Genomic DNA, 26,376 nt, shown 5'->3' on the forward strand with positions numbered 1-26,376 from the left:
AACCCATTATCACTAAGGACATGCTTGGTTTCCAAAACTGGAGTTTCTAATAGTTTGAGTAGATTCTTGAATTCCAAGCAACTGGACAGAGTAGCGCAGCTTAGCATAAGGGTTAACATACTGAATGCCAAGTAGAGCAAAAGAGTAGAGAGAAAGGTGAGAAGTACTTCAGGGAATGTATGTCCAATCTGAAACTGACATCTCCCATGTTCTGAGTTGGGCAGGCTTATCTCTTGACTGCCTCATCATAAGAGAGGCGATGGATGCCACCTGAGCCCAAAGTGTTCACACCCAGGGATCTCCTGCATACTTGTTAGTTGTACAGCCAAGAAGGCACCCTGAACACTAAAAGAACAGCTGGTTTGTGATGCTTCCAACGCTCTGCAGGCCTCAGGACATCTGCCTTGTCCTGCCTCCCTCCCTCTTCAATCACTGCCCGTGATGTTTACTGACAGCTTCACATCCAGCTTTTGTTCATGGAACCAGTTCTGCTGCTGCACAGACAGTGCTTTGGGGCACTGATCCACCCAGCTGAAAGTGAGGGTGTCTTGTGTTTAGGACTGCAAAAGAGCTTCCTGGACTCGGGATATCGGATCCTGGGAGCTGTGGCCAAGGTCAGAGAAGCCTTCCAACCTCAGGAGCCTGACTTCCCGCCTCCTCCACCAGACCTTGAACAACTCCGAGTAAGTAAATTCAGAGATGCGGAGAACTGAGCAGGAAGGTGTTGAGACTGCAGCAAGAGAGAGGTAGATTGTGTTTTAGAGCCTCCATCACTAGGTGGCTTCGTTTAGCTTTCATTTGAAGCTTAGTGGGAGGCAGATCTTGATTTTCATTTCTAAATCCAGTGGAGTTATAACCTAGTGCTTAAATGCATGGGTTGTGTGTGTGTGTGTAGTACTGGTGTGTGTGGTAGTGGCTTGCTGTGATGGGGAGTGGCTGGAGCAGAGGAGCTGGCTTTGGTAAGTGTGGATGTGATGAGTGATGAGGTAGTGCATTGTGGTAAAATAATCTGCACAGCTTGTAGTAAGGAGATTTGGTGTGTTCTTAGTTGACAATGGTAGAACCAAGGTGGTTGAAATCTTGTGGTGGTTCTTTCCTTTGACTTCTTTTTCTTAAGTAACAAGATATATGCTTTTAAAATTTTTTTCCTCAACTATAATTTAAGATCTTTAGATACCTTCCCCACTAACCCCCGCAAGTACTGTGAATATATTTTTACATGGTGTAGGAAGAAGCTAGCTAGGCAATATGTTGCAGATACAAATTCCAGAAACAGAAATAGTGATTATTTTTAGACACTTATTCCAACTAACAGTATTAGAAATACCTTGACTTTGTAAATAACCTATCAAGGCAATAATCTGATTTACTTTCCCATATTTAATGTCATTAAAAGATGTTAAGTTTCTAAGTTGGTTGAGTACAAAATTGGGTCATTGCACACACAGCTAAGGAACAGTGTTTCCCAGCCTTCAACGCTTCTTAGATTCTTTCCAGCTGGGCTCTTGGTGGGTGTTTAGAGCTGGGAGAGAGGGCTATTCCTGGGGAATGGCTTCTTATGTGAGCAATAGAGTCATGCCATTTAGAATCTGGATCTTAGAGGTCATTTGGTCTAGTTACCCCTTACTGACAGATGAGGAACCTCAGGCCAAGGGGAGAAGTTACTTGCCTATGTAGCTGCTTTTTGGTAGAACCAGGACCAGAACTTACATCTTTTGTAGGGATTTTTTGAGAATCCTTCATCTGGTAGCACTGTGTATATCTCCCTGAGTTGCAACCAAAACAGCAGCTGCAAGCCTTTTTTTTTTTTTCTCTTTTTTCCTTTTTTGAGATAGAGTCTTGCTCTGTCGCCCAGGCTGGAGCACAGTGGCATGATCTTAGCCCATGGCAACCTCTGCCTCCCGGGTCCAAGTGATTGTCCTGCCTCCGCTTCTCGAGTAGCTGGGATTACAGGCACATGCCACCATGCCTGGCTTATTTTTGTGTTTTTAGTAGAGATGGGGTGTTGCCATGTTGGCCAGGCTGGTCTCAAACTCCTGACCTCTGGTAATCCACCTGCCTCGGCCTCCCAAAATGCTGGGATTACAGGTGTGAGCCACTGCGCCCGGCCACTGCTAGCTTTTTGTAGAGAAACCTGCTTCTGTTGAGATTGAAGCAGGTGGTCCTTGTGGCTCAGTGTGGGTGGTCTTACATGGAGTGAATGTGGGTGGATTTTCTAGGGACACTTTTTAGAAGAAACGAAAGAATTCCGGGGGCGGGGGGTAATTTTAGGACTTTACTTACAACCTGTTTTCTCTTTTTTAGCTAACAGATGAGCTTGCTCCTCCCAAACCACCTCTGCCTGAAGGTGAGGTCCCTCCACCTAGGCCCCCACCACCAGAGGAAAAGGATGAAGAGTTCCCTGAGCAGAAGGCCGGGGAGGTGATTAACCAGCCAATGATGATGGCTGCCAGACAGCTCCATGATGAAGCTCGCAAATGGTCCAGCAAGGTAAGTAGTGAAGCTTTTCTTGTTGAGAAAGGATGTCTTCTCAGAAAGGATGAAGGACCATGCACACAGCCCAGAAAGAAGAGTCTATTTGGAGTCACCCTTTCTCTCTCCTTTAGTTCCTGTGTTGCCAATAGCATGTTCCTCTTCTTACCTGTGGTTTAGTGAGATGTTTCTGGCGCCTGATGATTTCTCCTTCAAGCTGCAAAAGCCAGAGCCAGGGTGCCTGTTATTTGAGAAGAGGGTTCCTGTCCTCTTTGTCCATTAGAGTGCCAGCTGCCTTGACTTTGGCATTTGGGGTCTTTTAGAAATTGCTTATCTTTCTTGTAACTGCAAATGTTTTTAGATGCTACACTGCTAATTATCAGAGCTCCAAATATGAATTCTGTGGACTGTGCTAAAGCTAGATGAAATGTTTGCATTTTGTTTGTTTTTTTTCTCACAGAAGCAAGTAGATTGGTATCTTAGAAGCCATATGCTTTTGTCCTTTCTCAGAATCATTTTATCTCTCAACTTAAGACAGCTCCAGGCTGTCTCTTACTCAGCAAATCTGAAGGTATAAATATTAATGTGGTTGGTAAAAATATGGATGCTACAGCAGTCTTGCCCTATGAATAACTTTTGCCTATTTTCCCCTAAATGATGAAAAGTGAGCAGTAGCTTTTCTAGATAAGAGGAATACTATTGCTAACCTTGCAGTGAAAGGTAGCTCTTAGTTCTAAACTGTTTCTAATATGACCCTAGATCTTTTTTCTTTAATGTTTTTATGACCCTAGATCTTTATTCCCACCACCTATTTGCCTTTATTCTTTGCACATCCTCAAAGCTTTCGAGCTCTTGTGCCAACTGTACTTCCTCAGGGACCTCCTGCACCTGCAGCTGATCTTGGATTTTTTTTTCAGGCTGGGGAATTCACATTGGTTTTTAACACTGTATTTTGCTGAACTGTTAGCTGTGAGCCCAGGTTCTAAGACGGACGGGAGACTTTGCTGGTGTTCGACCTGACCTGTAGAGTTATTTATAATGGTATCTCTCCAACTGCATGTGGCAGAGTCCCACTGTGCATGGGGAGTGGGGGAGGTGACAGTGAAAATTTTAAAGGAAATTTAAATTTCATTACAATGAACCAAGATACACTATGCAGAACAAAAAATATACATGAATTATTTGAAACAAACAAACAAACAAACTTAAAAGCAGACAGCATTGGCCCACATTACTTGCCCCACTCTGCCATTTGTGGCCAGAAGTCCTGAGGTCTGTCTCCTGAAGCGTGGAACATCAGGAGTTTGCTGACTTTGAGTTGTGTGAAGTCAGAAGCTACTTGAACCATGTATGTACTGGGCTGGGGAGGAATATCTGTTTGTGTGTCTGTCAACCTATCTGTCTCTGTACACTGTGGGACTCTGAGCCTTAGCAGCAGTGAGCTGGCTTTTCTTTTGAGCAGCAGAGGTGGATCTTGGCTGAGTTTAGGCAAGAGTTCAGATGGTACCTGAACCCCTTGTTGGCCCTGAATCCTCCAACAACGTCACCCTTTGGAGTCAGGTTTTGTGTGCAGGATAAGACTTTTAGGAGTGATAACAACCTCAGAGAAAATTCCATATAAACTACTTCCTCTTGAGTATAGATGTTTGATGTAAAGAACCTGTGTTCACCATTCTTCGTATAAATGGTTTGGCTTCGTTGTGGCAGTTTTTAATTTTCTTTCCACGTTAGTCTATTTTCAGCATCTGGCTTTTATAGTCCCCATCCCTGGTTCTAAATTCATGTTCTCTCCATCATGATTCTCATTCTTAAATGAGCACCAATTTTGGATTCTGCGAGCTCAGCTGCAGTCACTTGGCAAGTTCACATATTATTCTATCTGTGAACTAGATAAGCAGTTTGGTGTGAGTGAGAACCTATTTTGCAAGAAATTTAGGTTGTACCCAAGGAGCAGCTTTCTGAGTTGGTACTAGCAATGGATGCAAAAAGAGATGGTAGAAGCTTTGCCTTGGAAGACCTTGAGGGGATAGAGAGCTGGTCTGATGTGTGGATGTTCCCTGAGATGGGTGGCTGACGAGGTGGCTTCTTGAGGCTTCTTACAGCGGGGTGACGGTGGGATACTTAAGTTCTCTTCACTTACCATTGTGTTTGTTTTTCCTGCCTCTTTCCTAGTTTGGTATTCACTACCTCTGATGTATCATTTTTAATTCTGGGACTTTTAACTCATGAAGGAAATAATCTGTGTCTGGCAGCTGCAGAGATGACCCAAGTTGCCTCCTGTGTCCCAGGAAAATGTACAACAGTGACCATATGATCCAGCAGTGTTCAGTTTGTTCCGTTCAAAGTAACTTGTGTGGTTGCATTTACTTTTTCTCTCTGGATTCCTTTTAAAGGTAATTTGCTACTATTGTTTGGTTGTTTGGCTCCTCAGAAATATTCTGATGTGAGAATCACTCTTGTGAGGTTTAACTTTAGTATCAAGTATATTAAAGAAATGGATGCCACTTGCTTTCTTGGTGTAAAGATTTCTCCAGAAGCCCTTTGCCATTGGAGTGAGTCCCTTTTCTTCTCTGACCATACGGTGGCTTGGGCTGAGTAGCGCTGGAGGCTGAGAATTCCCCCTTCTATGAAGCTTGGTACACAAGGCTCCTAGAGAACATGTTTCTTTCTCATCCTAGGCAGGCTTTGGTCACTAAACCAGCTGAAGCCCAGTTTCCCAAGTCCTATTGCTCTTACTAACACTATCCCTGTTTCTCATCCTTCCCGCCATCGACAAAGCCGGGCATCCCAGCCGCTGAGGTGGGTATAGGTGTTGTAGCTGAGGCAGATGCGGCCGATGCTGCTGGGTTCCCTGTCCCCCCTGACATGGAAGACGATTACGAACCTGAGCTGCTGTTAATGCCATCCAATCAGCCGGTCAACCAGCCCATTCTGGCCGCGGCTCAGTCCTTGCATCGGGAAGCTACCAAGTGGTCTAGTAAGGTACTGATCAGCACCCCCAGTTGGGGGCTGCTCCATATGCATCCGGCCATGTGCAGCCTTGACACATTGCATCACTCATGATCTGTGCTGGTCCTGTGAGTCTGAGCAGGGCGGGCATCTGTCTGTCTGCACCATGTTGTTAGGACTGGCTTCACAAGTTTGATAGGTCTGCTAATGCCAGATTAATTGGACTGCATTTATGTTTGGGGAATGAAGAGAGATGGGGGGGTCACTTTTTGAAAGGATTCCTTTTCTTACTGACTTTGTGGCCATCGTTGGAACTTTAAACCGCTTGGGAAGCCGTGGATGCATCTCTCAATGACTTCCAGGTCAGGAACCATGGTGGACCATTACGAGGACACCTGGCCTGACCATTGAGCTTTGCCTGCTCCCGACTGACCCCTCACTGATGGCTCAGGGAGAGCTGATGAGGGTGAGAGGCAGCTTTATATGGCAGGGTCTCTGGGGGAGGACTGCATGCTGCCCTGCACTTGGCTATGTGGCAGATGCTGGCCTTGATGGGAGTCCACAGAGAATGGGGCCTCACTGACTGCCTGTCCAGGTGTCTCAGTGGGAGGGAGTGGGAGTGGGAAACGGAGTACTCAAGGCCACAAGACAGGCCTCCATAGAACTTTGGCCTTCAGGAATGAACCAAAGCTAGTTTGGAGAGTAGGGCGATTGGGATGATCACTTTTCCCTTTAAAGGTGGCATGCTGCAAGAAGAAAGGCTTTGAAGAGTGATGGGTAGTAACTAACCATGGCACCATGCTATCTTCTAACCAAGGTCATGGGGTCCTGGAATGATCCTAGGTCTGCACTAGAAGAGGTAGACCCAGAGGACCTTGTCTAACATGCCCTTTGCTTCTTGACTTCTTCCCATACCTGCGTTCTCTCCGGCCTCAATTACTGCCTGAGATGTTACACCCTCCCAGCATAAACGATGAACTGCTTCATGGTGCCTGTGGAGGCCTCTTGCAGAGCACCCTGCAGTGGTATGGTTTGTGTATGCCTCACTGCAATGTAGAGAAATGAAGGGCATGAGGGGAAAAATGAGGAGGGCCTGGCCTTTTAGCTAGTTTTGAACATTGCAGTTGCTATGACTTGGGGTTGTTAGCAGCCAAAAGAGGAGCTTTCATGAGATGGGCACAGAATAAATAACTTGTATCTTTCTTTTTTATGACCCATGAGGGTTTTAGTAAACTAAAATGCCAAGTCTACGATAAACTGCCATTCCTTGGAGTGAGGGTTCCATTTACAGCCTGAATCACGACTTTTATTTTCCTGATGCCTTCCCTTGCATCCTCTTCGCTGAAGGTTCCTTTAACTGGAGTCTTCACTTAGCTGAGGGGACTGAAGAATTGATTCTTTACCCTTTTACATGGGAAAAATTAAAGCAACATGTTCGTTCAGGTTGATGGGACAAATAAGGTGGGAGGATTGCTTAAGCCCAGGAGGTCAAGGCTGCAGTAAGCTGTGATTGCACCACTGCACTCCAGCCTGGGTGACAGAGTGAGACCCTGTCTTGAAAAAACAAAACAAAACAAAACAAAAACAAACCAGAGGGCTAGCCAGAGCAGGCTAGATCAGAAAATATCTTTTTTTTTTTTTTTTTTTCCTCCCCTCACCCAGGCTGAGAATAGTTACTTGGGGTTTGACATTCTTTAGCAAGAGCCCTTGGCTGCTATTTGCAACAAGGGTAAGCATGAGGAGGGTGATTTCAGCATTTGGAAAGGCTCCTCTGTATTTTTCCCCTCAGGCCAGCTCTACTGCTTTCTCCCTATAGAAATGAAAGTGCCTATTTAACCAGCTCGTTGGCTCTGTCCCTAGTTTATTGATATGATTAACCTGGAGATGCCAAAGTGCTTGTTCAGTGCTGTGCCTGGGGTGCACATCTTGCCCTTTCAGACTAATATCTGGGTCTTCTTTTTTTTTTAGTCAGGAAATGTCTCTCTCCCGCTCCTTCTTTCCCCCTCCTCTCTCCTCTCTTCCCCCTCTCTGTTTCTCACACTGCGTGCTTGGGCGCGTGCCCTGTCTCATTCTTTTTTTTCCTCCAGTGCTGTCCGTATCACTCAAGAACGGCCCTTTTCTCCTCTTCTCACCCTTCCGGAGGGATGCTAAGGTGGCAAGCTCCCTCCTCTTCTCTGCGTTTCTCCTTCCTTCCTTAACATGGCCAGAGCGTGGGCAGAGCTCACACTGTATCTTTGCTTCCCTGTAGGGCAATGACATCATTGCAGCAGCCAAGCGCATGGCTCTGCTGATGGCTGAGATGTCTCGGCTGGTAAGAGGGGGCAGTGGTACCAAGCGGGCGCTCATTCAGTGTGCCAAGGACATCGCCAAGGCCTCAGACGAGGTGACTCGGTTGGCCAAGGAGGTTGCCAAGCAGTGCACAGATAAACGGATTAGAACCAACCTCTTACAGGTACTCGGGGAAAGAGGCTGCATGTGTGTGTGTATGTGTGTGTGTGTGTGTTGGAGTGGGAGGGTATGAGAGGGAGAAAAGCAGGAGAGAAAAACTAGGTAAGGGAGAAAGAGGCACTTCACCGGGGACAGAAATAGCAGAAAGGGAAAAACACAAATGTACTGGGAATGACAGATTCAGGAAAGGTTACTTCCTAATCAAATGAATGCTTCCATTTCTGGAGAAAGGGATTGTACTGACCCTAGGGAAAAAAACAAGTGGAATTCTGCTGCTTATTTATCGAGTGCCTTCTCTGTGCCAGCCACTGGGAATACAGAGGTAGGTAAGTCTTGCCTTCAAGGAGCTTGTGGGAGGATTGCTTAAGCCCAGGAGGTCAAGGCTGCAGTAAGCTGTGATTGCACCACTGCATTCCACCCTGGGTGAGGCAAACAGAGAAACATACCAAATTAAACTTTCTCTTTAGGTATGTGAGCGAATCCCAACCATAAGCACCCAGCTCAAAATCCTGTCCACAGTGAAGGCCACCATGCTGGGCCGGACCAACATCAGTGATGAGGAGTCGGAGCAGGTATGTGGCAGCTGTTTTTGGTTTCTGGCTGGCAGCTTCTGTGCTGTTTTGCAGTAATTCCACTTCGGGGAAATTTTTACTTCTGAATCAAGTATCGAGTATTCAGTACGTGGGATGCACTCAGACTCTCTCAGGAGGGGAAAGTCTGTGTTGGATAGATACATCAGAAATTTGGAATTAGGGCCAGGTGCAGTGGCACATGCAGGTAATCCCAGCATTTTGGGAGGCTGAGGCAGGAGGATTGCTTAAGCCTAGGAGGTCAAGGCTGCAGTAAGCTGTGATTGCACCACTGCACTCCAGCCTGGGTGACAGAGTGAGACCCTGTCTTGAAAAAACAAAACAAAACAAAACAAAACAAAACAAAACAACACAACAAACCAGGAATTGGGAACCAGGTGTGGTGGTGTGCATCTGTAGTCCCAGCTACTTAGGAGGCTCAGGCAGTAGGATCATTTGAAACCAGGAGTTCAAGACTAGCTTGGGCAAGATAGCAATCAATAGCCCATCTCAAAAATAAATAAATAAATAAATAAAATAAAAGGAATTTGGAATTGCTCTTGGGCAACTATTATCATTTTACAGATAGGAAACTGAGGTCTAGAGAGGTTAAGTGTCTAAAATAATATTGTGGATCAGTGGCAATTAGGACTCCACTCAGTTCCTTACCCTTGGAATAAGTTTGGATCTTTTGAGGCCTCCAGTGCCTGTTCCTTTCAACTCACTGTATGTTTCTGGCTGGAGAGAATGTCCGCTTTTCAGCTCTCTGGGTGTTAGTGCCTCAGGGAGGATGAATAGTGCAGGCTTTTCAGGGGCATGAGGTAGTTAGGCCTGTGCTGAAACTGAAATGACAGCTCAAAGGAGGTGCTTCTCATATTCTCTTTAGGTTTCTCTGATAGAGATAGAAATAAGGGTGCTGAGAAGGTTCTCTTAACCACTGCTTCCTGCATATACCTTGGCAATTACCTCCTGAAGTTTGTCCTCCTTCCCAGAATCTTGGCCCAGGTCTTTCAGGAAACCCTCATTTGAGCACCCCTTACTCTCCTTATTTCCCCTCCGGGAGGCCCTGCTCTGAACCAGATTCCCAGATGGACTGCCTACACAGGGCTCATCACACATGAGGTACACAGTTTCGTTGGACTAGCCACACAGGGCTCGTCACACATGGTGTAAGGTGAAGCACTGTATTAGGTGTTAAGGGAGTTTAAAAAATTAAAAGACACAATCCCCCCCACGCCCCTTGGGGAACTCAAAAATAGTTTGAAAGAACAACTGTTTCTGATCTCTAGGCCAGGAGATAGGGCCCTGGGGCACTTTAGAAGAAGAAATAAGGTGGCCATTCTTCTTGGTGCCATTATTGTTGCTTCTGCTACCATATTCTAATCCAACAACTCTCACCCTAATCCTCTCTTCTCCCAAACCATGGGAACTGTGTCTTCACACCTAACTTCCATATATTCTATATAGGGTTTGCACACTTGGCTGTTTCTATGTCATGTGATCGCTTCTGTCCAAAGAAAGATGTAAAAAAATGGGGAAAGAAGGATAAGACTGAGATTCAGGCCTAATCACAGACTTAATCAATTAACCACTAAAAATATGTCTTGAGAATCATCTATTATGTTCCATTAAATATTCCAGTTTTAAAAAGGGTAGAAATTGACAGTATGATAGAATGGAAAAAACACAGGACTATTCGGGAGGCTGAGGCAGGAGAATTGCTTGAACCCGAGAGGCGGAAGTTGCCGTGAGCTGAGATTGCACCATTGCACTCCAGCCGGGGCAACAAGAGCGAAACTTCATCTCAAAAAAAACAAAAACAAAAACAAAAACCAAAACCCATACGACGTAAGTCAGAAATCTTGAGTCCTAATCCTCACTTTATGAATGTCTCTGGGCCTGAGTCCCATTGCTGACCAAGTGAAAAGAACAACTGATGAGGAATTCCAGTCCACCATGACACTTACCAGAGCCTGTGAAACTGAGTGTACAAATTTTATGCATGTGTGCATTTTTTCTGGGGGAGAATTCCCCGCCTTCATTAAATCCTCAAATGATGCATGACTCAAAAATAGCTTAGAATTACTGGGCTGATGAATTGCCAAGATCCTTGACTTTCTATGGTAGAATACCAATGTGATTTCAGTCCTCTAAGTTTGTGTGTTTGAAAGATTAACGTATTTAGATTTTCATGGGTTTAAAGTGGTTGGCTGCTTGGTTTGTTCATTTGGTTGTTTTTAAAATTCGTTAATTAAATATTTATGAAATACCTCCTGTGTGCCAGGCACCATCCTAAATACTGGGGGTATAACAGTGAACAACACTGACAAAAATCTACTCTGTATAACTTAAATTTTAGTGTGAAGACAGAAAAAAACCTCAAAACTCCCAAACAACCTAGGTAAAATATGTAGTGTATCAGTTAGTGATGATAGGTTCAATGGAGAAAATGAGGCCAGGTGCGGTGGCTCATGCCTATAGTCTTAGCACTTTGGGAGGCTGAGGTGGGCAGATCACTTGAGCCCAGGAGTTTGAGTCCAACCTGGGCAACATGGCGGAACCCAGATGTGGCAGCATGTACCTATTGTCTCTACAAAAAACAAAAAAATTACCCAGATGTGGCAGCACGTACCTATTGTCCCAGCTGCTCAAAGGCTGAGGCAGGAGGATCCTTGAGCGCAGGAGGCAGAGGCTGCAGTGGCCAAGATCACACCACTGCACTCCAGCCTGGATGACAGAGAAAGACCCCATCTCAAAAAAAGAATGAGCAGGGAAATCCTCACCAACGTGACAAGTGAGCAAAGATCTGAAGATGAGGGGGATCCCTGAGGAAAAAGCAGTCCTGATAGAGGAAACAGTAAGCCCTGAGGGAGAAGCATGTTTGAAGACCAAGAAAGAGGACATGCTGTAGGCTATCTGAAGCCACAGTACACAATCAGCGATGGCCAGTTTTGGGTTCTTTTTGGTGATCTGGGAAAACCCCTAGTGATGCAAGCAAATATGGGGGATGCCAGCTACCAGTGGGGTTAACTGCATCCCACTCCTGGCTGAAACCTATTTTAGAGACAGGCCTACATCAGGGACTCTGGGTAACAGAAGGTACCTCTTTCCTTGCAGGCCACAGAGATGCTGGTTCACAACGCCCAGAACCTCATGCAGTCTGTGAAGGAGACTGTGCGGGAAGCAGAAGCTGCTTCAATCAAAATTCGAACAGATGCTGGATTTACACTGCGCTGGGTTAGAAAGACTCCCTGGTACCAGTAGGCACCTGGCTGAGCCTGGCTGGCACAGAAACCTCTATTAAAAAGAAGGAAAATGATCTGAGTCCCAGGAGCTGCCCTGAGTTGCTGGGAGCTGAAAATCACATCCTGGCCTGACACATCAGAAAGGAATGGGGGCCTCTTCAAATTAGAAAACATTTATACTCTTTTTTCATGGACACTTTGAAATGTGTTTCTGTATAAACCCTGTATTCTCAAACACAGTTATACTTGTACACCCTCTATCCCAATAGGCGGACTGGGTTTCTAGCCCATGGACTTCACATAAGCTCAGAATCCAAGTGAACACTAGCCAGACACCCTGCTCTGCCCTTGTTCCCTAGGGGACACTTCCCTCTGTTTCTCTTTCCTTGGCTCCCATCCACTCTTCCAGACTCCCAAGACCCAGGGCCCAGGCAAGTCAGTTACTAACAGGAAAATTGCTGTGCCTCCAAAAATTGTTTTGAGCTTTCCATGTTGCTGCCAACCATGCCTGCCTTCCCTGGGCTGTGCTACCTGGGTCCTTTTCAGAAGTGAGCTTCGCCGCTACAGGGGAAGGTGGCCTCTGTGGAGCCCCAGCATATGGGGCCTGGATTCATTTCCCGCCCTTCCTCAGTTTAATCCTTGTAGTTTCCCACAATATAAAACCGTATTTCACCGTCAGGAAGAAATCACAGAATCATATGATTTTGCCTTTACCATGCCCCTGAGCAATGTCTGTGCTAGGGAAACTTCCCATCCCATATCCTGCCTCAGCCCGCCAAGGTAGCCATCCCATGAACACACTGTGTCCTGGTGCTCTCTCCCGCTGGAAGGGCAGAGTAGCCAGGGTGTGGCCCTGCCATCTTCTCAGCAGGGCCACTCCCGGCACTCAATGCTTAGTCACTGCCTGCAGAGGTCTGTGCTGAGGCCTTATCATTCATTCTTAGCTCTTAATTGTTCATTTTGAGCTGAAATGCTGCATTTTAATTTTAACCAAAACATGTCTCCTATCCTGGTTTTTGTAGCGTTCCTCCACACCCTTTCTAAACAAGATTTTAAAGACATGTAGGTGTTTGTTCATCTGTAGCTCTAAAAGATCCTTTTTATCCTTTTAAAATTCAGCCCTAAGAATGAGTGCTTGTCCCCTAACAGTGTTTAATGGCAAGGCAGCCTTGTCCGAAGGACACCTCCTGCCTAAAGGAGAGTGGTATTTGCAGACTAGAATTCTAGTGCTGCTGAAGATGAATCAATGGGAAATACTACTCCTGTAATTCCTACCTCCCTGCAACCAACTACAACCAAGCTCTCTGCATCTACTCCCAAGTACGGGGTTCAAGAGAGTAATGGGTTTCATATTTCTTATCACCACAGTAAGTTCCCACTAGGCAAAATGAGAGGGCAATGTTTCCTTTTTGGTACTTATTACTGCTAAGTATTTTCCAGCACGTGAAACCTTATTTTTCCCCAAAGCCAGAACCAGATGAGTAAAGGAGTAAGAACCCTTGCCTGAACATCCTTCCAGCTCACCCATCACTGTGTGTTAGTTCCCAACATCGAATGTGTAAAACTTAAGTTGGTCCTGTACACTCAGGCTTTCACTATTTCCTTTAAAATGAGGATGTTTATTTTCAAGGCCCTCAGCATATTTGTATAGTTGCTTGCCTGATATAAATGCAATATTAATGCCTTTAAAGTATGAATCTATGCCAAAGATCACTTGTTGTTTTACTAAAGATTTACTTAGAGGAAATAAGAAAAATCATGTTTGCTCTCCCGGTTCTTCCAGTGGTTTGAGACACTGGTTTACACTTTATGCCGGATGTGCTTTTCTCCAATATCAGTGCTCAAGACACAGTGCAGCAAATTAAAAAAAAAAAAAAAAAAATCCCTGAATGATTAGAGAATCACCGCTAAAAAACTACATTTATAAGCTAGGATTTGTTATATGCAAATATTTTCTGCCTCTTCTTTTGTTCTGTTTAAAACAATAAAATGCATTTGTATAAATAATGCTTTCAATGATGGGTATGTTATTTTAGCAAGAACTTTTAGGTCAGGTTTCTCCTTTGTTTTGATGAAGAGCCAATGAAACTAATCCTCAAGATCTGGAAACTAAAGATTTTATTTAATCCAATGTTGTACTGGAAGAAGAAATCAACGGTGGTATATTTACTTAACAAGGATGTGTGTGATACAAGACAACTATGGGGATTACACACTTAAAGGAATGGAAGTGGCAAAGGTTAACAGTAGGCAGAAAGCAGCTGGATGAAACAGTTTGTTTTCACCTTAGAAGATTCTAGCTATCTGTGGAGACCATCACTGTTCCCTGAAAAGCTAAAGTTGTTAAGTTTGTAGGAGTACCACAGGTCCTTCCCCCACTGCAAGACAGAGTCTTGCTCTGTTGCCCAGGCTGCAGTGCAGTGGTGCAATCTTGGCTCACTGCAACCTCTGCCTCCTGGGTTCAAGCAATTCTCCTGCTTCAGCCTCCCATGTAGCTGGGATTACAGGCGTGCACCACCATGCCTGGCTAATTTTTGTATTATTAGTAGAGATGGGGTTTCACCATGTTGGCCAGGCTGGTCTTGAACTCCTGACCTCAAGTGATCCACCCACCTTGACCTCCCAAAGTGCTGGGATTACAGGTGTGATCCACCACGCCTGGCCACACAGGTCCGTTTTTCATATTCCAAAGCCTAGTATAGAATAAATAGGGTTTTCAGGGATCCACCAGGAAAAAGCCCTTATATGGGCCATAAGGCAGAGATAGCTTTGGGGGACATAGTCCTCTTCTTCCTTAAAGAAACACTGACTAAAATAGTAGGAGCAGGTTTTTAGAGTTGGGACATCACTGTTTTTGCCTGATTTTCTAGATCTGAAAGGGGTAACATGTCATTAAAGGGTGATGATATTGATATTTAGTGTTGCCAACTGCTATTATCACTGCTTTATCTTGGAAAGATGCCAAATATAAAGACAGATTCCAGCCTGTTTGAGTTAAAGCAAAGTTCAAGGCTACTACTGAATTAGCAGAACTGTCTTGTTTTTGCCATTTACCATATGTTCACTGGTGCTGCCTTCCTGCTGCAGTATAATCATTTTCTCAAATCACTTGCCGCTTAGGACAAGATCAGCATTTTCTTGATCTTGTTCTGTATTTATTCCTGATTTTCTACTGTAGCACCACTTAAGAAATGAACCTATCACAGGAACTCCCTTTGGATAAAATAATGTGACTCCCACACACTGGAAATAATCATCTACTTCATTTGTTCTTGATATGCTTCCTTATGAATTTAGAACTAAGGGATCCAGGATTAGCTGTAACTCTGCTTGAAAAATATTTTACTACTACTAAGTATTCAGGAATCTTTGTTATCAGTAGGTGGTGGTAGTGATAGAGAAGGGAGCTTTGATCACTAATCTCTCAGACTGTGGCCAGAATGGTGATGCTTAAGCCAAGTATGAATGGCTATTAACATAACGAGGTTAGGGAAGGAGTACTGAGAAGTGCTTTGCAGCAACACTCACAGCTTGTGTGATGATGCAGAAGAAAATCTGATCATGTTCATCCTGCTTTGACAACGAGCCTTGCCCATTGGAGAATGTTCAATCAATAGTAGACCTAAAAAAAAATCAACTTGTTGCTTTCATCTTTTTTATTGATAGCATAGCCAGAGCTACCGAAATGATTTACGGGATTCTAGCAAATTAATAAATACAGTAATTTGATTGTAAAAGAAAACATTCTATTTGGACATTTTAGTAGAAATTGCTAGAAGGAAGGAGCTCCTGGCATACATTCTACTTGGATAGAAGAGAAGATAGCACAGGAGGAGAACTGGACAGTCCAGGTATAGACTGTTGAGATTAGGGATTCAGCAGAAAGCGAAGCAAATGTTCTGATTGTTCTTTTGAGGTACAAACTCTGAAGAGTCAAGACATTAAAAATAAAAAGCAACTGAACTGGGTAGCTTAACTTAGGCAAAAGGAATAAATATTTGGCAACATTTTGACTATTTGGCAGTTCTGTAAAATAACTGCCAATCTGAGATTAGTTTCTTCAGAAATATGGAAGCTGCAAAACGTTGCCTTTCTTATGCCATGAAAGACAGGGCAGACAAAGGTAAGAAAGCTGCTCCGTGGGCTCCTTGTACCAGCACCAACCAGCAGCCCTTGACAGCACAGATGGCATGAGTGTAAGGGCTATCCTTAGCATAAGGAAAAGACGGTTATAAGCTGAGAAGACTGAAAGAAGAATGGAGCTATAAAGAGAAGAAAATAGCATAAATAAGAAGGAAACATGAAGAATATCTTAACTTTCAGTCTTTCTCCATTTCTTGATGTCTAATGAGGCAAAAAATAACTGGGCAAGGACCACCAAGATGAAGAAGTTACATAAAATGACACAATGAAGTTGAGTGCAATAATACAACTGTTGACTGACTTTCCAAAACCATGGTGATCAGTACAGTATCATCAGTGTTACTGAGGATTTTGTTTCTGCCTCATTATAACTCACTTCCATGTATTTTGTCAGTATAGTAAGTATATTTAAGCACTCCAGTGACAATTATGACAATAGTTTCTGGAAGAAATCTATGACTATAGCTTTGGGAAGCACACAATATGAAAAGGGAATTTCCCCTAAAGACAAGGAATGCAGGCAAATTCAACCCCTTAAGAACAACAAAAAAAAAGGTAAAAGATTTAGAAAGACTGATGACAGTGAGGCAGGCACATTTTCCTCCTTTTGCTGAACTGGGGCATGAGACATTTAGGTTAACCATGGCTTAACTGGTGTTGGGTAAGCTTTATATTATAAAACATTAAGATGGCAAAGGTTTCACTTAAGTTTTTCTTTTACTACTTTAATTTGCTTAAAAGCACAAATGCTTGTGCTTGCAGTAACTTCCTGAAAGCAGAAGTAATGTTCCCTTTTACTACCTTAATAAAGCATTTGCCCCTGTGATACAAATGATTTTTTTACTGTGCTAACAGCTGAACCAGTGGCACAAAATTGAGATGGTATTTACTGCAGCAAGGTCCCTGTAAATCAAATAAGCTTTACATAAAAATCTTATTTATAAAAAATACAATACCAAGTACAGAGAGAATGGAGCATGGAGCAGCAGTGCTCCCTGCCAGGGCCATGTGGAAGTGGCTTTTGCTACAGTGCTTGCTTAATGGCACAAGTGAAAAGCTGAATAAGGCAAACACTTGAAGAGGCAGTTTTCTGTAAACTTCTGGGGGTGGGGGGAATTTCCTCTCTTGGGACAGATACTGGTTTGGGATGGCTAAGATCACGTGTGATATTTGGCTGCACCTGACACATCAGAGATTTAAGATAGCTTCTGCTGGATGAGACCAGTTAACTCCTTTTAGGAGAGAGGTTATCACTATAGCTTTCTGCCTTTACTGTTACAATGTGCAGCCGTCAGATGGTATTCTCCTATGGAAAAAAAATCACCTCCAACATCTTCCTAAGTGAAAAGATACAAAATAAGCTAAGTCACTAAAAGGTTTCCTTAGCTTAAAGCTCCTTAAGAATCCTACATTGATAACTAAGCAACTTTGTTAGCGGTGTGTAGCTAGACACAAATGCTTTAACTAGAATATCTATTCCCACCCACTTGGTACCTAATAGTAATACATCATAATGACACTTGGAAAACAAACTGGTCTTGAGAAATTTTGGCCTCTTCTCATGTCCTCACTTGGAACTTTCCAGCTTTCGTGACGTATTTGACTCCTTTAAATGGCTTATATTTCTCCCCATACATGTCCAAACGGTTCACTTTTAAGCCTGTGTCAAAAAGAATGAAAAAGAATAAATTATCATCATCCCAACCAATATGTTAGCAATGAGCACTATATGGTAAATCTGACATTAACCAGTGTCCCTTCCACCATTTGGAAGAAATGTCTCTTCTATCATTTACAAATTATTGCACTTTGATGGTATGGTTTTGGTTAAGATTCCCACACAGGCAGGGAATGTCTGTGAAGTATAATTCTACTTTCTATAAATATGAATAACTCCCTTTTTGGTGCTTGAATGAGGGCAGAGGTGAGGGGAAGCTGTTTGAAATAAGGTGTTCTCCAAAATCATTTGGTTGATGCCTGGGAGATGGCCCCACCAAGCACAGTGTAAAAGGCAAATGGGCTACTGCTCTTTTTTTTTTTTTTTTTTTCTGAGACGGAGTCTCGCTCTGTTGCCCAGGCTGGAGTGCAGTGGTGCAATCTCGGCTCACTGCAAGCTCCGCCTCCCGGGTACACGCCATTCTCCTGCCTCAGCCTCCTGAGTAGCTGGGACTACAGGCGCCCACCACTACGCCTGGCTAATTTTTTGTAGTTTTAGTAGAGACGGGGTTTCACCGTGTTGACCAGGATGGTCTTGATCTCCTGCCCTCGTGATCCTCCCGCCTCGGCCTCCCAAAGTGCTGGGATTACAGGCGTGAGCCACCGCGCCCGGCCAAAGGGCTACTGCTCTTTCTAGAGAGGGAAACTTTTGTTACTCTTCTAAGTGCCTAATAATTGAGCTTGCAAAACTCAATTACCCTTAACTACAAGTCAACCTTATCCTTACCTGAAATAGCAAGCTGCTGGATCTTAAACTGTATATTGAGGCTCGGATTCTCTTCTGGTTTGGGGGCTCCAGACTGTAAATTTACCAGTCCTTTAAGACTTGGGAGCTTTTGTGGAGTAATTTTTCCCACATCCCATGTTAGTACCTTAAAAAGACAAAGAATGAAAAACAAATAGAACCATTTATTAAAGACAAACCCTCAAAAACAAGGTTCAAAGACATCATAAACTTCTGTATCATAAACTTCTGTAAAAATGAAGTGCAGTCTCTTGAAAACAAGAGATCTGGGATCTACAGTGAGTTTACCTCTGATTAGCTCTGTGACTTTGAATGGGGAGTGAGGACAGAGAATCTACATTTGTTGAGCATTTTCTTTTGTATTAGCACCGTGCTTAGCACTATTCATATGTTATCTCATTGAGGGCTGTGAAGTAGCTTTTGTCTTCTATTTACAAATGAGGAAATTAAGGCTCAGAGATCAAATGACTTGCTCAAGGTCACACAGCTAGTCAGAGGTAAGGCTGGGATTTGAACCTAAGGCTCTCTGATTTCAAATGTTCTCCATCATACCATCTTCACTACTTTTCTCTGGGCCTGTTTCTTTTTCTTTTTTTTTTGAGACAGAGTTTCGCTCTTGTCGCCCAGGATGGAGTGCAATGGCGCAATCTTGGCTCTCCACAACCTCCGCCTCTCGGGTTCAAGCGATACTCCTGCCTCAGCATCCCAAGCAGCTGGGATACAGGCATGCGCCACCATGCCTAGCTAATTTTGTAGCTTTAGTAGAGATGGGCTTTCTCCATGTTGGTCAGGCTGGTCTCGAACTCCTGACCTCAGGTGATCCGCCCACCTCGGCCTCCCAAAGTGCTGGGAGTACAGGCATAAGCCACTGTGCACGGCCTCTGTTTATTTTTCTGTAAAATAATTAGATTGACTTAAGATGGTGTTTTTAAAACTTTTAGCTGTGAAACTCATCGTTCAAATGAAATCTTAGGTGTGGAGGCTCAGCAGCAGATGAGAAAGAAAGCAAAGCTGTCATAGTTGAAGCTGTGGTAAAGGGCCAGGAATCTGAAGCTCCCTTTCTCAGCCCTGTGTGGTCTCCAGGAGGTTCTTTGAATCCTTACAACTGCATTAAATAATCTTTAACATCCTATGATGTTATTCAAAAAACATGTCTTTTCATTTATCAGGTAGCTCAATGACTCTGCTATTGAAAACAATCATATTTACTAGCTAATCAGGAAGCTGAGAGAAAATCATCTGCTACAGTTTCTCTGAAAACCCTCTGCTACAGGAAAATTTACGTAGGGTGAGGAAGCAGCTTTCCTAGCCCTATGAAAGAGTATGAAATGATGCTTTTAAATTAAAAAGGAAGAAAAAGGTCTTAATGATCAATTTATATAGAAAACTTAATAATTCATATACCATCATAATATCTTCTTCTACATAATGTTTTCTCTTTTTAAAAAAGCTTTTACTTCTTTTTTTTTTTTTTTGAGACGGAGTCTTGCTCTGTCACCCAGGCTGGAGTGCAGTGGCCGGATCTCAGCTCACTGCAAGCTCCGCCTCCCGGGTTTACGCCATTCTCCCGGCTCAGCCTCCCGAGTAGCTCGGACTACAGGCGCCCGCCACCTCGCCCGGCTATTTTTTTGTATTTTTTAGTAGAGACGGGGTTTCACCGTGTTAGCCGGGATCGTCTCTCGATCTCCTGACCTCGTGATCCGCCCATCTTGGCCTCCCAAAGTGCTGGGATTACAGGCTTGAGCCACCGCGCCCGGCCTGCTTTTACTTCTTTCTTATTAGATAGCAGAGTGAGGCTCTGGATTAATAATGGATGAGTGAAGGCACATTCTGAAAAAGGACAGAATGACACACTTTTCTGTTCATCTGCTCAGTAGCAGCTGCAGGATTCCTTTGGCAGCCAGTGGCAGAAGCACAGCACAGTATGCTCTCTAGGTTTTGATACGAACTTTAGTTTTAAACAAGGTGCTAAACCTTTCCCTCCATTCCTCCCCACAAATCACAAAATAGATTGCAGAAACACTTGCTCACTCTTGATTTGAAGTGGCTGTACCTTGGTGACTGGATCAAATGTATAGCTGCCTTGTGTGGTTGTCAGGTTCATGTTCAGCACAACTTTTGGCATGTGAACTGTCACTGTAATTCCTTCAATAGTTTTCCCCATATTCTGCTTTGGTCCAATTGTTATATCAAATCTGCCACAAGAACTGTTCTCTTTAAAGCTGATACTATGTTTCACATACACTGGTATTGCCACTAGACTAAAAAGAGAAACAGAGAAAGATACAAAAGCATAAACACAATTAATCGTGTGTGGAAAGCATCAGAGGTATCCTGAAAACCTCTGTCCAGAGTATCCTACCGTACCTTTAACTCCACAATAAGGTGCTACAGAGTTGGCTCTCTGTAGCCACAGTTATGCATCCTTGAATTTGACCAGTTGAGGACTGAAAATATTATTTAACACTATCGGCCAGGCGTGGTGGCTCATGCCTGTAATCCCGGCACTTTGGGAGGCCGAGACCGGCGGTGGGAGGGGATCACCTGAGGTCAGGAGTTTGAGACCAGCCTGGCCAACATAGTGAAACCTCATCTCTACAAAAATACAAAAATTAGCTGAGGCTGGGTGTGGTGGCTCACACTTGTAATCCCAGTACTTTGGGAGGCTGAGGCGAGGAGTTCAAGACCAGCCTGGCCAACATGGTGAAACCTCGTCTCTACTAAAAATACAAAAATTAGCTGGGTGTGGTGGCTTGTGCCTGTAGTCCCAGCTACTCAGAAGGCTGAGGCAGGAGAATTACTTGAACCTGGGAAGTGGAGATTGCAGTGAGCTGAGATTGCGCCTCTGCACTCCAGCCTGGGCAACGGAGCGAGATTCCATCTCAAAAAAAAAAAAAATAAATAAATAAAAAAAAAATAACAATACAACTACAAAATATAATAAAAATAAAAAGTCAACCTGGTATAACAATTATTTACACAGTGTTTACAGTGTACTATCACAAGTAACTTGGAGATGATTTAAAGTACCCAGGAGGATGTGCATAGGTTATATGCAAATACTACACCATTTTATATAAGGGACTTGAGCATCTGCTGATTTTTGCAACCAATCCTCCAAGGATACCAAGATGGCGGTACCTCCAGAACTGCAGATTCAGCATCTACACAAGGGGGAGCTGAGTATAGCATAATGTTCTGGTACCACTGTGCTGGGAACTGTATACAAATCAAGACAGAAATCTGAAGTTTAATAACAGTATAAACAATTGGGGGTGGCTGGGTGCAGTGGCTCATGCCTGTAATCCCGGCACTTTGGGAGGCCAAGGCAGGCAGATCACTGGAGGTCAGGAGTTTGAGATCAGCCTGGCCAACATGGTGAAACCCCCTCTCTACTAAAAAAAGTAACAAGAAACAAAAATTAGCTGGGCGCGGTGGTGGGCGCCTGTAATCCCAGCTACTTGGGAGGCTGAGGCAGAAGAATCACTTGAACCCAGGAGGTAGAGGTTGCCATAAGATCACAGAATTGTACTCCAGCCTGGGCGACAACAGTGAAACTCCGTCTCAAAACAAACAAACAAAAAAACCAAAAAAACATAAAACAAACAAACAAACAAACAAACAAAAACAATTGGGGCAAATGGCCCTAGTTTAAAAAAATGAATTACGATCCCACCGAAAAATAATGTAAAATATGTTTTATATAAATGAAAACAGTTCCTATGTGATGAGTCAAGAAACAGGCTGGGTGCGGTGGCTCACGCCTGTAATCCCAGGACTTTGGGAGGCTGAGGTGGGCGGATCACTCAAGGTCGGGAGTTCGAGACCAGCCTGACCAACATGGAGAAACCCTGTCTCTACTAAAAACACAAAATTAGCCGGGCGTGGTGGTACATGCATGTAATCCCAGCTACTTGGGAGGCTGAGGCAGAGAATCACTTGAACCTTAGAGGTGGAGGTTGAGGTAAGCCAAAATTTCACCATTGCACTCCAGTCTGAGCAATAAGAGCCGAACTCTGGTTCAAAGAAAAAAAGAGCCAAGAAATAATTTGTCTGCTTTTGAGTCCTGTCATAATGTTACTCAAATAACTTCTGGTATTTTCAAGAAACAAACTAGCTATAAAACTACGATCCCCAATGCTAATTTTTTTTTTTATTTTTTTGAGATGCAATTTCACCCTCTTGGCCAGGCTGGAGTGCAGTGGCATGATCTGTCATTGCAACCTCTGCCTTCCAGGTTCAAGTGATTCTCATGCCTCAGCCTCCCAAGTAGTTGAGATTATAGGCACACGCTATCACGCCTGGCTAATTTTGTATTTTTAGTAGAGACAAGGTTTCACCACGTTGACCAGACTGGTCTAGAACTCCTGACCTCAAGTGATCTGCCCACACTGGCCTCCCAAAGTGTTGGGATTACAGGAGTGAACCACTGCACCCGGCTCTCAATGCTAAACAGTTCCTTAAAACCTCGAAGCAGAGAAGACTGACTTGAAGCAGGTAAGTTTGGGAATGTCCTCACGAACTACAGGTAGGTCTGTCTCCTTGTTAGCCACAAAGTCTACAGACTATGGTAAGATTATGGCAGTGGTTCATGGTTTTGCCCAGGTTATGCACAGTCCATTTTGCTCTGCTTGCAAAGTACTCAGCTGTCAGAAGCAGAGCAAAATGGACCGTGCATAACCTGAGCAAAGAACCAGCGCCATAATTTGACAATGCGTAACCTTGCAAAGAACCAGTACCATAACCTTTTGCCCAGGTTATGCATGGTTTGCTTGCCCTTGGCTATAGGTTTTACTCTAGTCTCACTTAGTACCACTCTACACTCATACATTCAAAGTATACTGATATTTTAGGTGCGTATTTTCACCAGTTCTCACTGGGTCTCCCGGTGAGCTATGGTTAAAGTGAGCAATGACGACCTCAAGTACTCAACTGTCATAAAGGAACAGGGAAAGGTGAGTTCTGCTTGATATGTATGATGGCAGATTCTGGCTGATGCATCAACATACTTTTGTGAGCTGACACGGTATGATATGAGTCGGAAATTTCCATCTGGAGGAATAAATGACAAAACTCTTTCAGATTCCCAACGCTTGAACCGGATGCAGGGGTGGAAGCTGACGTCATCCAGAAGCCTAGGGTTCTGTCAAGAAAACAGAAGACAGCCGTGTTCATAGAGCATAATGAATATGGGAACTGTACTTAGATACCTTGATAAATCAATATGTTCCCTGAAGATAAAGCAGTCATGGAAGAGTTTATGACCACATCTACACAACCTTATAGTTTCACAATGCTTTAAAGTTTGTAAATATTTTATGTACATTATTTTATTGAATTTCAATAACCATAAAGGAGAAAAGGCAAGTAGTATTATTTCCCTTTAACAGATTAAAAAACTGAGGTTCAGAGGACTTAAGGTCAGAACAAACTGGTGACAACACCAGAAGTCAGTTCTCTTAATTGTTCCTAGCAGTATGTCATGCTGACTCTAAAATGATACAAAAGACCAATGTCCTTTCATATCAGCAAAGCAAATAATTACTCAGTAAAAATGATACTGGATATTTGCAGAAGCCAGCCAGCCAATTTTAAGCCCTTTCTAGCACACTCAGGCAAAGACCTCCCTTAGCCTTTCCATAAAGACCACGCTCATCATGTAAGTGACTGTCTTAGGAAACTCTGCTAGGAATATTTCTGAGACAATCCTTTGCAATCTAAGATGCAAACTTATCTCAATATTTATCATTTCATTTAGTACTTCACATGTATTAGGCATTCAAGGGGCTATAAAACAGGAGAATAAAACTTACCATGAAAGAAAGGGAGAGATCGGGCATTCCAGATAGTTTAATGCAAGCATCAATGACCCCCTGAATTTCTGCAAAGACTGTAGATCCTGAAGAAAGAAAGAAAATGGAAGATAACATCAACGGAATATGAGTCTTAACTAGAGCTATCACTATATCTTTTTATTTTTATTTATTTATTGTTTTTAGAGACAGAGTCTTGCTCTGTTGCCAAGGTTGGAGTGCAGTGGCACGATCACAGCTCACTGCAGCCTCACTCCTGGGCTCAAGTAATCCTCCCGCCCTAGCCTCCCGAATAGCTGGGAATATAGGCGCGTGCCATGACACCTAGCCCAACAATCACTATATTTAGAATAATGGAGATACCCTCTGGGTGTCAGACTTACTGAAGCTTTACATCTCTATTAACAGGTCAGGGGACAAGGTCCATACCTAACTCTGGTTGGAATATGATAATTTTTCTTTTTTTTTAAGAGATGAGGTCTTACTAGCTAGTCCCAGCTGGCCCCCAGAGTAACTGGGACTACAGGTATGCCACTGTAGAATATAATTTTTTTTTTTTTTTTTGAGACAGGGTCTTTCTCTGTCACCCAGGTTGGAGTGTAGTAGTGCTATCACAGCTCACTGCAGCCTCAACCTCCTGGGCTCAAGCAATCCTCCCACCTCAGCCTCTCAAGCAGCTGGTACTACAGGCATGCACCTCCATGCCTGGCTAATTTTTGTATTTTTTTGTAGAGACAGGGTCTTGTTACATTGCCCAGGTTGGTCTCGAACTCCTGGGCTCAAGCAATCTGCCTACCTCAGCCTCCCAAAGTGCTGGGATTACAGGTGCGAACTACCATACCCAGCCAGAATATGCTAATTCTAAGGAAAATTAAACTGTCTCCTTTATGGAGCCAACCCTGTAAGATGACTGGATATGAGTTTAAAACATATGAGGCCAGGCACAGTGGCTCATGCCTGTAATCCCAGCGTTTAGGGAAGCTGAAGTGCGTAGATTATCTGAGCTCAGGAGTTTGGGACCAGCCTGGGTAACATGGCGAAACCCCGTCTCTACTAAAAATACAAAAAATTAGCCAGGCGTGGTGGTGTGTGCTTGTAGTCCCAGCTACTTGAGAGGCTGAGGCAGGAGAATTGCTTGAACCCAGAAGGCGGAGGTTGCAGTGAGCCGAGACCGCAACACTGTACTACAGCCTGGGCAACAATGTGAGACTCTGTCTCAAAAACAAAATAAAACAAACCAAAAACATTTTCAATAGAATTTTAAAATGAGGCAAGGGTATTATGAAATGGACTAAGTCAACTTTTAAGAAATAGGATCCATAATAGAAAGATCTCTCTTTCTTTTAGAGACAGGGTCTCCCTCTGCCATCCAGGCTGGAGTACAGTGGTGTGAACATAGCTCACTACAGCATTGAACTCCTGGGCTCGAGCAATTCTCCTGCCTCAGCCTCCTGAATAGGTGGGATTAAGGAACCCATGCCTAGCTAATCTTTTAAATTTTTGATAGATACGGAGTCTCGCTATGTTGCCTAGGCTGGTCTTCAACTCCTGGGCTCAAGTGATCTTACTGCCTAAGCCTCCCAAAGTGCTGGGATTACAGGTGTGAGCCACCGTGCCTGGCAAAAATCTGTTATTCTATAAGATGGAATGTTATAATGAAAAGGGCACTCATGGAAGAGAAGATATTGACTATAATTCACAATAAACCATCACTACATGTTAACAAGTTGTGTGACTTGGAACAGTTCACTTAACCCTTCTGGGCTTTCCTTATGTATAAAATAAATGCAAGGGAAGGACTAATTTTTTTTTTTTTTTTTGAGATGGAGTCTCGCTCTGTCACCCAGGCTGGAGTGCAGTGGTGCAGTCTTGGCTCACTGCAACCTCTGCCTCCTGGGGTCAAGCAATTCTCCTGCCTCGGCCTCCCGAGTAGCTGGGATTACAGGCGCCTGCCACCATGCCCAGTTAATTTTAGTATTTATAGTAGAGATGAGGTTTTACCATGTTGGCCAGGCTGGTCTTGAACTCCTGACCTCAAGTGATCTGCCTGCCATGGCCTCCCAAAGCGCTGGAACTACAGGAGTGATCCACCATGTCCGGCTGCTATTTTTAATAATAAAATTTTATGATTCTTATAGAGTACCATTGTTTTGTCTGGTTAAAAAGATAATTAGATTGGGTGTGGTAGCTGATGCCTGTAATCTCAGCACTTTGGGAGATTGAGGTAGGTAAACTGCTCGAGCCCAGGAGTTCAAGACCAGCCTGGGCAACATGGT

At 43.8% G+C, this 26,376-nt stretch overlaps 2 protein-coding genes across 11 annotated transcripts in view; one reads left to right on the top strand and one right to left on the bottom strand.

Moving 5' to 3' along the window:
• LOC105466004 (vinculin) overlaps positions 1-13,690 on the top strand; it is a 125,929-nt gene extending 112,239 nt beyond the window's left edge. The window contains exons 17-22 of one of the 2 annotated variants that reach the window (XM_011714733.2): positions 559-683; positions 2,305-2,490; positions 5,251-5,454; positions 7,670-7,873; positions 8,337-8,441; positions 11,556-13,690. In XM_011714733.2, coding sequence (XP_011713035.1) covers positions 559-683; positions 2,305-2,490; positions 5,251-5,454; positions 7,670-7,873; positions 8,337-8,441; positions 11,556-11,702 — 971 coding nt within the window. In that variant the 3' untranslated portion in view covers positions 11,703-13,690. The remainder of the gene's footprint in view (positions 1-558; positions 684-2,304; positions 2,491-5,250; positions 5,455-7,669; positions 7,874-8,336; positions 8,442-11,555) is intronic. The other variant, XM_011714735.3, reaches the window with a different exon arrangement.
• The window catches only part of LOC105466005 (adaptor related protein complex 3 subunit mu 1), a 76,078-nt gene that overhangs the window by 30,293 nt on the left and 19,409 nt on the right, over positions 1-26,376 (bottom strand). For 3 of the 9 annotated variants that reach the window (XM_011714738.3, XM_011714736.3, XM_011714739.3), the window contains exons 5-9: positions 24,101-24,186; positions 23,297-23,430; positions 20,341-20,548; positions 18,270-18,414; positions 16,520-17,486 (exon numbers count right to left, since the gene is read on the bottom strand). In XM_011714738.3, the coding sequence (XP_011713040.1) occupies positions 17,386-17,486; positions 18,270-18,414; positions 20,341-20,548; positions 23,297-23,430; positions 24,101-24,186 (674 nt within the window). In that variant the 3' untranslated portion in view covers positions 16,520-17,385. Of the gene's footprint in view, positions 1-8,435; positions 8,587-13,786; positions 15,306-16,519; positions 17,487-18,269; positions 18,415-20,318; positions 20,549-23,296; positions 23,431-24,100; positions 24,187-26,376 lie in introns of those variants that run through there. The other 6 variants (XR_977910.2, XR_977912.2, XR_977911.3 and 3 more) reach the window with 5 other exon arrangements.

This window comes from Macaca nemestrina, chromosome 9, assembly GCF_043159975.1.
Source record: "Macaca nemestrina isolate mMacNem1 chromosome 9, mMacNem.hap1, whole genome shotgun sequence".
Lineage (NCBI taxonomy): Eukaryota > Metazoa > Chordata > Mammalia > Primates > Cercopithecidae > Macaca > Macaca nemestrina.